Source organism: Paroedura picta, chromosome 8 (assembly GCF_049243985.1).
Source record: "Paroedura picta isolate Pp20150507F chromosome 8, Ppicta_v3.0, whole genome shotgun sequence".
In the NCBI taxonomy this organism is placed as follows: Eukaryota; Metazoa; Chordata; class Lepidosauria; order Squamata; family Gekkonidae; genus Paroedura; species Paroedura picta.
The window spans coordinates 72334733-72346474 of NC_135376.1; the positions used below are offsets into that span (position 1 = coordinate 72334733).

Genomic DNA, 11742 nt, shown 5'->3' on the forward strand with positions numbered 1-11742 from the left:
AAATAAACACGGACACCATGTAAAATGTTTCGTTAAAATGCAACCCCCTCAAAATCTTTTTTTCCCCCTTTATGAAGTCTAACCCTGCTGTAAACAGTATCCCCCCTTGTCAGTTCTCCCTGCAGATTACTGATGTCAGTCCTCCAGCAGCTCATCCTGTTTCCCATCAAGCTGAGATTAGCATTACAGCCCCCAAATGCTACTTTGCCTCAGAGGAAAATGTCCCTTTCCCTCTCCTCTTCCACTACTCACTGTCAGTTCACCAGCTTACGGTTGTTTTGGAGGCGTGGAATGGTGGTGGCAGAGGTCATCAGGAGGGAAGATTCTCTGTTGCCTTCTTCCCCATTCTCCACCCTTCTCATGGGTGCTTCTCATGGGACCTGAGGATCACTTGAAATTATAGCTCATCTCAAGACTGGAGAGATTGGCTTGCCTTGAGAAAAAGGCTGGAATGAAGGGTGGATTCCATAGCATTGTAATATTCCAGTGAGGTCCCTCCCTGCCCCAAATCACGCTAATTCCTGGTTCCATTCCCAAAGTCTCCAGGTATTCTCCAACCCAGAGTTGGCAACCTAGATATGCAATCTTTCTTGAAACCTGAAGAATGTTTCAGGGGTTTCTCAATGGTAAAAAAAAGTTGAGAAAGGCTGATCTAGTGATTAGCCAGTTAAAATAATTTATGATGTGAATTTCTGCTGACATCATAGAAAATAGGCTGCCGTTTATTTATATATTATATGTTGGTTAGTTGGTTACATTTTGTTTAATATATTTGTTTAATATATTTAGGTATGAATGAATTTTCTGTTTGTTTCAGTTTTCTTGCATGGTTGGGAAAGCCATTTCCATTCTGCCTGTTTTTTTTTTAACAATATCGCATTTTCATTGCATTGTTTCTGCCATTTATATGCAGAAAATGGACATCAGTTTTAAGGGCTTTGTTTCTACTGAATTTCATTAATATGGGTAGGGTCAAAGGACATTTTCAGTTTCATCCCGAGTATACAGAAACGTTTTTTTAAAAACGGAACTTCTAAAATGAACCAGGGCTGTCACAAAATTTGGTGACACCCCTCTGTTAAATTTCTTTTTTTTAATCCCTCAAGGATTAGTTTTTTAAATAATACTGTAATTAGTTGAAGAGCTGTACATTGCCTGTAAAACCATTTCTTTCGAACTAAAGGCTGTGATTCGGATATATTATCCAGTAAGCACACTACAGGGAAATAATCCTGAAGCCACTTCTCCACCATAGACGCTATCAGATAAGCACACAAACAGTTCCTCCCAGTGTGGTTATACGGCTAGGCAGGAAAAGGCCTGTTAGCATTTGTGTTTTATGGTTTTTATTGGTCTGACCTACAAAAGCGCATACATTTCAGAGCCAGATTCATTAAGAGCTTTTGTGGCTGATCCCAGGCCTGGATCCATCCACATTCCACCAAGCTCCATATATTATTTTTTGCCCTGTCTCCCCTTTAATTTGTTTGTTCGATTTGGCTGCATAAGAGAAAGAGCTGTCTCAGTAAGCCAACCTTCATTGGTTCAGGTAGCACCCCTTGCTGTTTGGCTTTCAACCAGTCCCCAGCCCTTCCTCCAGTGACACATGGCAGCATATAAGGTTCTTTCATTTTATCATCATGAACAGATCCATAAGTCTCCCCCACCCCTTCACTTTTCCCCTGGCTAGTAGTTTTGAATTTTTTAAAAAAACCATCCAGTAAGGCATGCATGTTTTTAACTGATATTGTAGGGTGGGGATGTCTTTTCTCTCTCTCTCTCTCTCTCTCTCTCTCTCTCTCTCTCTCTCTCTCTCTCTCTCTCTCTCTTTGTCTTTTTTTGCACGTGTTAAATGTCTCTGCCAGCAGGCACATATCTTTGAGTTAGGAGCACGATCTTTATTTGCATTTATACCCTACTTTTTTCCAATCCAATTCACAGCTGTGCACAAAGGGATCCCCACATTGCCTCTCCTGTAGGACCAGACCCAGATCTGTTCTGTTTCAGAAAGGGTGCTGCTTCTTGCGCCTTTGGACCCTGGTCTCCTGGGATGCTCCCTCATTTTTGCAGATCCTGTTCTTCTCAAGCAATAGGAAAGAGAAAAACAGAGCTTTCTCTAAAGCAGCAGGAGGTTTAGAATGTTTTTCTTGCAGTAGAAAGGCAAAAAGCAGCCTTCAAAAGCAGCAAGAAGTTGTCTGAGGACCAGAGGTTAAAAATACCAACATAAGGTAATCTATGTTGATGATAATATAATAGCAGCAGCAGCAGGATTTCCAGAGCGGTTATCATTATGGCAGCTAGATTTAATTACAAAGATAAAAACACCAGGTTGTTAATTAGGTTTATTGTGGTTATTACAATTTATCATTCATACTACTGTAGTGTCCACAATGCCTACAGTGTAATAGCTGCATGAAATTAGGGCCATGGTTTTTAGTCCACAGAGTTCTGAGATAGACTGACAAGAAGCTGTATACGAATCATAGTTTTAGGGCCATTCCACACTCTCCACAGAGCAAAATGTTTTGCCCCTTCTGACTCTTTGACACACATACATGCCTGATAAATGTCACTGCAAGCATCTTGGTTTCACAAATACCCACTTACATTTCAGCTGTACATCTGAAAAGGTAACATGTGAAGAGGCTCCTGTTGCATTAAGGATTTAGCCCAAATTAGATAACATGACCCCACCCCAAAAAAATTAGAACTGAAGATGGTCTCTTTAGTCAGAAGCAAGACAGTCTGAGTTCAGTGGAATTCAATGTCATGTACATATGAAGCCTTAATCAGGTTAACTCCAGTAGAGAGCCCAAGATTTTTCCTACATGTTGACTGAGCTAGCTCAGAAGACACTGTAGTTCTTTTTTTCTTCTGGCATTTTGCCACACTTCATTTAGAGACTCAGAGGTACATGCCACATAACATTTGGGGTCCTGACAGTATTCCCCATGTCCAATTATGTGCTCTAAAGTTGCTCCCTGGTCCAGTGTTGGTCATATAGTCAACATGGCCACATCATAGGAAGCTTGTGAGTCCATCATAGATGATTAAAATGAACTCTTTCTGTGCAAACACTCATCACTAAGTTCCAGAAGAGAAGCTGTATGCAAGAATTGATCACCATTAAGAATCTTACAATGGTGCACACTAATTACCTTCAAGCTATCTTTGTTTTAAAATTCCAGCCGTCAATTGACACAGCAGCAAAAGGAAAATGAAGGATGGACAGGATTTCCCCAGACCCTAACAAGCAGGATTTATCCCTTTTGTTAATTCAGTGCAGCCATTATGTCCTTCAAATGGGCCAAATACAATCCCCGGATTAAAATGCAGACATTACAATTATCCGTGGAAGATGTGGGATTAGTCCTCCCAAATTTCTATTGATACTGCTTAGCAGCACAGCTGCAGCACTCGATCCCATGGTTTAATTATGATAAGGCAACATTAGCATCAGCATTCAAAGGCTTCTCTAACCACAAAGTCTCTTTGCAGAATCCAGTGGCAGTGTAGTGAGAAAGGAGAGCGGCCCAAGCAGTATGGTGGTGAAAGAACTGTTACATGTGGCACACCTGCAGCATCAGGTAAAGAATGTGCTCAAATCATGTAGCTACCACCAACTGAAAAGGGACCCTCCCATTCAAAGTGCAAAAGGTCAAGAACGAGGCCTCCATTAGGCACATCTGTTGGCTACAGAGGAAAGGACGCACAGTAATGGGTTTAAACTACAAGTACAACGATATAGGCTAGATATCAGGAAAAAAATTTTCACAGTCAGAGTAGTTCAGCAGTGGAATAGGCTGCCTAAGGAGGTGGTGAGCTCCCCCTCACTGTCAGTCTTCAAGCAAAGGTTGGATACACACGTTTCTTGGATGCTTTAGGATGCTTAGGGCTGATCCTGCGTTGAGCAGGGGGTTGGGCTAGATGGCCTGTATGGCCCCTTCCAACTCTATGATTCTATGATTCTATTCCCATCCCCTCATAGCTCCCCTCCCCTCCACAGCCTCTTCCCCACCTCTTAGACCTTTTAACCTTGAAAGAATACCTGGAATTTTGTTCAGGCTTCAAGGAATCCCGGAAGTGCCCTCACACACTCCCACTGAATGTGACCAGTTTTGGGAAGGGCCAGTAGGATAAAACAAAAGTAGATGTTTTAGGCCTGTTCTGTGTAGGGCCTGTATAGCAACAGGGGAAGTGGACTCCTGTGACATCTGGTAACGTCAGCTGCCACCCAAACTTCCGTGAAAGACCACAGAAGCCCTGGGGAACTCTGAGGGGACCCTGGTTGGGAACCCCTGTTTTAGACAAGCAGAAAGACTTGCCTTTCCTCATTGGAGTTCTACCACTTTGATTGTAGGCAATTGGTTCCTCCTACATTTGACTTTGTACAGAGGTGATCTGGTGGCAAAGCAAAGCAATCTTGCCTACAGAGCTGTTGTACTCGAGGGGATTTGCACACGCTAACTAAATAATCTTTTTTTAAAAACTCACATATACACATAAAGTTGGGCCAGTGATATATAAGGGTGCATCTGCAACTGAGATGAGATTCTGACTATGGATTTTTATATACACACAGACAAACATATATGCCACAAAAAAAACCCAACAATGATAACCTGCAATAAAGTAGAATATAGTAATCATAGGAGAAAGGGACTGGACTAGCAGATTCTCATTGGCTGTCTAGATGAGGCTTGCTGATTGGGGTTCATCCCCTGTTCTCTCTGTGTGTGCCCTTCCTGCCAGGACCAATGTAGGGAATCTCTGTAGCAGGAAAAAACTTTCATGTTCATGGCCCATTCATGTTCCCATCACTGCCCAAGGTCAGGTGAGCTAGTTGAACTGGCTACATGCTGAATGGCACAGAGACTGACGTGTCTCTGTGCTGGTCCGACATCCGAGGCAAACAGGCATGTTATCTCAGGAACAATCTTTTTGTTTGTCTTTTAGCAACGGTGCAGTATTATCAGAGACGTCGTTATTACTCAGTAGCTTACCTTCTTACCGAGGGTGAGGCTTTTGTGTTTTCCTGTTCCTAGTGGCAAACATAACAAAAGGGAACTAGAGCAGTAAACCCAACATTTGTCATTCAGTTGCACTTCTAAACAAATCTTTTTATCCAGAAGCAGCAGCAGAAAAGTAAAGGGGAAAAATAATCCATGGAAGAATGAAAGAATTAACATTTGGGGCATTCTTTTCCCAGTTCAGCCTTTTTAAGTCTACTCTTGCTCATCTGTAGCTTGTGGTCCCATTAAGGCCTGCATTCTCATGATGTCTCAACCCAAAGGAAAAAACCACATCGCTTAGTAAGACTATATAATCTGTCATTAGTAGTGCAACTTGTACCAAAGTGGCCACCGGTACTGAGTTATGCTCCATGTTCTGAAATTTCTGTCAAAGTTGCCTGAGAAATCCCTCCTTTGTGATCCTGATAAAGTTTAGGGAGGAGAGGAAGAGGAGGAGGGGAAACAAGCTTCAGCTTCTACAGGAGTGGGGCAAAATAATAGGTGAGCATAGAGGGAAAAACAAGGTAGCCATACCCTGCCTGTTCCAGTAGGATTCCAGTAGCATTCGTAAATTCCAGGAAACTGGGTGTTTTGATTAAGAAGAAGAGTTGGTTCTTATATGCTGCTTTTCTCTACCTGAAGGAGTCTCAAAGCGGCTTACAATCGCCTTCCCTTTCCTCTCCCCACAACAGACACCCTGTGAGGTAGGTGAGGCTGAGAGAGCCCTGATATCACTGCCTGGTCAGAACAGCTTTATCAGTGCCGTGGCGAGCCCAAGGTCACCCAGCTGGCTGCATGTGGGGGAGTGCAGAATTGAACCCGGCATGCCAGATTAGAAGTCTGCACTCCTAACCACTACACCAAACTGGCTCATCTAGGGTATGTAGTGTTTTATAGGATTTCTTCTTGCTGTTTCTACCAGCCCACCATATCAAAATCTGATCCTGCACTTGGGCACTTGGATTAATTCTGCACGCATGTTTTGGGCCATGGATTGTATGCCCCTCTGCAGATCTCTGGAGCAGCTGCGGCTTTTAAAAAAATGTAGTCTGGCACTGTGTTACAGTTTAGGGACAAATCCCCCCTCCCTCCTAGCCATTAACTCCCCCCGTTTCTTCCTTTCGAACAGGGGCTTTAAACAGACAGGCTTATGGATCCATAACTATAGCGGTGCTAGCAGATGTCACTGTAATTCTCAGCATGACTCATCCACTGTATTCTGCACCCTCCAGAGAGAGGCTGCTTTTTCTGTGGGCTTCATTTGCGGAAGGTAGAATCAAAGAGGCCAAAGCAGGCTACCAGAGGCTGTCAAATCTCAAACAGTTCCCTAAAAGCCTGCCCCTTCCATTATTCAGGGAAATTATAATCCCCCACCATGGATCTCATATGAAAGCTGATGGGCAACGACAGGAGTGGAAATGGTGGGTTTTGTTTGGAAGCCACGAGCTCTCTGAAGGCTAAAGGATGCTGAGGCCTGGAGGGAAAGATGGTTTTGCTTGCATCACAGATTCAAGGTCTGCATCCTTACAAAGTTAGCTGATAAGGGTGCATGTAGATTCTATGATTCTAGACCCTGCACTGAGCAGGGAGTTGGACTTGATTGCCTGTATTGCCCCTTCCTACTCTATGATTCTAGATCAGGGGTAGTCAAACTGCGGCCCTCCAGATGTCCATGGACTACAATTCCCAGAAGCTCCTGCCAGCATTCGCTGGCAGGGGCTTCTGGGAATTGTGGTCCATGGACATCTGGAGGGCCGCAGTTTGACTACCCCTGTTCTAGATGGACTGCGGTAAGTTGGAGGAGGGACCCAAGATATGATACTGCCTGTCTTCCCTTTTTCCTCCTGTTCATGCTTTTTCTTTTCTTTTCTCCCCCCCCCCCGTTAGCTTATGTGGCACAAAAGAGCACCCCAGTAAGCTAACAGGGTTGCTCTTTGTGCCAAGTAAGCAGAGAATATTGGTATGGGGTGGGTGTGTAGGCCATATTTCAGAGATATTTTTTTTCACTTTAGCTAAAATTGCATTCTCTTAAAAAAATTACAAAATTTAAAAAGGCAGTCAAGGCCCCCGGGTCTGATTCTGAAGAAAAATACACTAAATAAATACACTTTCATATATCATTTGAAAGCTGAAGGTTGAGAATGGAATAAAGAAAGTAAATCAGCAGGCGCGTGACATAAAAAGTGCTTTTTAGTGGCACAAAGAAATGTTACAGGTATATCTGTATTGTAGTGGCCAGCTTTGCCTTTCTATACATGAGTCCCATGGCTGAGACATGTTAGCGGAACTTGCAAACCCACCCACAATTAATGGCCGATTCCAGTTAGCATGATATGTAACTCTTTCACTGAGTTGACTTGCCGGAATCTGCAGCTGCTAGTGAGATTGAATCTGGAGTTGTACAGCACCAATACAGCAGTGTGTGCTCCATAAAAATCTCGCTGTACCCATCATTGTAGGAAACATCCTGTGTATCTAATCAGAACAGAAATCGGTCCTGTTCAACAGAATTGGCCTTTCTCCCTTTGGTTTCCCTTTAGTTCTTTTGTTGCCATTGGCCCCAACATTCATGAATCAATTGTTAATTATCAATCCTTGTTTCAGGAAATGCCAACTACTGATTTTCACTTTGCAGCCAACGCCATTTTTCATTCCTTAAATATTATTGCAGCGGCATGCTTATGAAATTGTGGCGATAAAAACAGAGCCCTGGCTTTGGCTGCAATTTGGAAATAAATGAATTCCCCACCTACATTCCCAAAATAAGAACTAGTAATTAATGTTTGGTTCAGAGATGCTGCATCTGACTGTGAGAGAACAGGATGTCATTAACCAGGAAGCAGAGTGACAGGAGGAAATTTTAGAGGAACGGTCGCTATGAGGAATCTCATGGTGCTTTAACTGTTCACAGTGGACAGCCTGTCTCTGCAACTGGTTGCTTTTTTTCAGTTTGCCTCAAATTTAGCCACGTATGCCGGAGCTTGCCACACGTTTTTAAAAGATGGGAAGTCTACATGGAAAATATATAGCCTATGCACTGGGTTTCTAACAGTGTCGTCGGAATTCTCCAGTGCATGTCAGTGAACAAAGGATTGTAATTCCCACCTAAATGGCTAGCGAGGTCATTGCAGTCTGTAGACCTCTGGAAAGCCACCATTGGGCCACCCCGGCCCTAACCAGTGCTTCATCTGGATGCTGAACAAAGTTTGGGCCTTAGAAGAGTTAAACTTTGCAAGTTACAGGACGACTGATGCCGCTTGATGGGCGAGGGCGGCTGACCAAGTTTGCACGTAATCCCATATAAACAGTCATTAAACTGGAAAAGAGAGTTGACAGATATTTCTTTAAATAGCATGCCATATGTCTGCATGTCCATCTCCCTTTTCTGCTCAAGCCTCACTCGCTAACAAGCAAAGTTAACAGGCTCTGGTTGGATAACCTCTGGCCAGGGAAAGCCCCTAAGAGTCCCTTTTCCCTAGAAATAGCAAGGGTGGGTGTCTGCTGCCTAACTGCTCAGCTTTGACATTTAACAGCTGGGTAAATCAGTCCCTCACTTCTACCCACACCTCTGCATGGTTTCACTAGCTGTCACTAAAATGTGAACGTTAGACTTTCCATGAAGGTAATTCAAAAGGTTGGCTGGCTACCAGATCTGCTTCGGTTTGCATGAAAGAAACGACGTGTGCAGCAGTGTGGGCAAGAGGCAAAGGGGCTGAGTCGAATAAGCCTGGCCCCACCAGGCGAGGGTGAATGTGAGCATACAGGAGCTTCTGTTTAATTGCGCTTCTGCCCAGGCACTGCTTATTTCCTCCACTAAGGGATAGCGTGGGACTTTTGGAAGCCGGGGCACTGTTAGTCCTGGGTTTTACGAGATCACAAGGAGTAGGAAACAGGCCTCAACATGAAAGTTTTCACCTGTTCCAAGACTCTACTTTAGTAAACACTCCTGTGGGGGATTTGCATGGAAACAGGGCCGTAGACTGTGGAAGAAAGGAGGGATGCTGCCAAGAGCCATATAGCCTATGTAGGTAGAGATGTGGAAGAAGTAATTAATGGCTAAGAGATGGGATGCAAGAGCTGGCAGGGCTAAGGAAAGAGGGAGGAAGTAAAGAACATTGGACAGGAGAGATGAGGCAGGAGGTCTGGGAGAAAGGGGAATGTCAGAAGCGAAGGCAACACGAGAGAATCAAACTGGGGGAAACCAGCACTAAGTGGAGAAAAGATGAAGCAAAGCTGACAGAGGACAAGAAAGAGAAGTCATGGCAGACATTCCATGTCGGCCACCCCTCAGGACCTTCCATACGCATTTCCTACATTTGGTTGGCATCTCAATAGGTCAGGATAAAGGACTGCAGTGTCACTTCTTTCATCTGAGCCAGAGGTTTTGATAAGTGACAGTTGGTATTTTTGCCCTGTTGACATAAATCTGTGGATTTGTTCTTTTACAGACCCGAGACACATTCCATATCTATAAACATATCAACAGTTGCTCCCATCTGCATCAGCAGTTACCGTAGCCCATGTCCTCTTTATTTATAATGTACTCCCTTTCTGTAAACAGGACTGTTTGATGCTAAAAGGAATCTCATTCCCTCCTCCAAAACAATCAGCTCCAGGAAAAAAAACAAACATGTTGTGCCTATTTTGCCCTGAGAAATGAATGCGGTTTACCATTTAGTGACTTCTTTCCCCATCAGAAGTTGGACATACACAATGTTTCAGATGTACTGAGTTGTAGATGTCGTTTCTGCATTGTTCTTGATGATCTTCTGAATTGCACCTTCTTGGGCTTCTGTGATGTTCTTTGTTTCTTTTTTTAAACGGGGGGGGGTGATGATGAGCCGGCAACAGACTGCACTGTTGGTGGGGAGGAGAAAATGGAGACTTTGGTGTGTCCCTGCAAAGTTTCCAAGATGGAACTAGAGTACAAACGGCTCTCTCTTAAGACCTGGTTCCAAAACTGGCTCGTGGGTATATGTAAAGTCAGCGTGAAAAGCTGACTTTGAGAATGAAGAAAGATGTCTATGTGACTTTGTGGCAAAATGGCATCTGGTTAATGAGGTCCTAACTCTCACGTTAAGAAATCTGGAACTCTAATTGGAATGAGAACTGGGTGTGTACGATTTCGGCTGCTCAAAAATAAATTCCCAGGTATAAATAATCCAGAAATTAGTGGGTACAAATGTATTTCGGAAGTTTATAGAGGTTTAGATTCTTTTCTCAATCTCAAATCATAAGCACGTTGCCAAACAACAGCAGAGCATTAAACCTAAAATGTTTATTGGTGATAGATGTTAATTATTATTACAATTAGAGGATTGTCTCTTTCAATTAAGACACATTACCTTGAGCTATGATTCATACGTCATTCAATTTAATTAAAAGCTGCATACTCTCACTCCTGTGCTTCTTTCTTACAGGTTACTAAAGCTTTCCTTGGCTCTCCAGGACAAATAACTCTTAATATGCAACCATTTCTTGTGTGTGGAGGTGATGGATTTATTCATTCCAACTTTGATGGTTGTATAGAGTCAGCCATGAGTATTGTGGCAACTTTGAAGTCCAGTTTGTAGAATTTTCATTGGGCTCCTTTTCCGACATCAGTTTATATCAATGATGAATTATACAATGATATACTAAAACTCAATATACTTGACCCATTTGTCCTCTATTTTAAGAAAATAAATCATGCACAGACTCCAAAACTTTTTCAGATTTATAGCAGTGGTAGTGAATGTTGCTTATTTATTTGTTCTGCCTAGGGGACAATAACTGGCATAAGTTGTCTGACTTCACCAGGCATCAGAACTGCACAGAGAAGGCAGTGTGCTTCCTGTCCTCACCCAAATCACTCCCTGAAATTGAGAATTGAGAACTTTGCTATAGCAGCCACCTCCCAATGAACAGTAAAAAGGCCACCATGGTGTCATTTTCCTTTTCTATGTTCACATGGCAAAAATGGACTTGTGAAATGTTCAAGTGACCCAATCATAAATAATACTAAGATATGGGGGAGGGGATGTCTGTTTCAAAACAAGCTTTGAATGTTATTTTACTGTACAGGAAGAGAATACTCAAGTTCCTTCTGCTTCCTGTTTCTCTGCAACAACGTCATGTCCAAAATACAGACTCTGTATTCCCCCCCCCATTGCGGTGATGAGAAAGCTGGATGTTGCAGAGGAACAGGAAGTATATGGGACAAGCATGTCCTGTTCCCAAGCAACAAGATAACTTCAAAACGTTCTCAAACTACCTTCAGACGTTTAACCAAATGAATAACTGAGAGGAAACATCACCTTATGGTGACTCTTCCACCTTAAACATGGCTCTGTAGATTAGATCTTAGAAGCAATTGTCACAGACTGGGATATGGGATTACCTGATTCCATTGCAGAACATATTTCAAAGCTTTTGAGTTTTGCATGATCGTTTTGTGGACATAAACAGAGCTGCAGGGACATCTCATAGTGACAAGGAAGATAGTGCTGTCCAAGTTTCCAAACAATGTAATGATATCTGGAGTGATGCAGGGTCTTATATCCTCCCAAACAATTGGTTTTATCACTGCCTTGTGTCAGGGCCACCTTCCCATGAAATAAGCTGCAATGAAGAAAGTTGGGCAGAGAATCAGACAGGAGTCAGTTATTTGAAGTGACACAAACCCCCATTTTGTAGCCCATGAGTTCTTTCTGTGCCAGGTTCAAAATGCTGAAGCACAAGATCAAACCTT

General features: G+C 43.0%; 1 protein-coding gene across 3 annotated transcripts in view; it reads left to right on the top strand.

The window, feature by feature from the left end:
• The window catches only part of RNLS (renalase, FAD dependent amine oxidase), a 110218-nt gene extending 99501 nt beyond the window's left edge, over window positions 1-10717 (top strand). For 2 of the 3 annotated variants that reach the window (XM_077350370.1, XM_077350371.1), the window contains exon 7: window positions 10433-10717. In XM_077350370.1, the coding sequence (XP_077206485.1) occupies window positions 10433-10585 (153 nt within the window). In that variant the 3' untranslated portion in view covers window positions 10586-10717. The remainder of the gene's footprint in view (window positions 1-10432) is intronic. The other variant, XM_077350373.1, reaches the window with a different exon arrangement.
• The last annotated feature ends 1025 nt before the right edge of the window (window positions 10718-11742 follow it).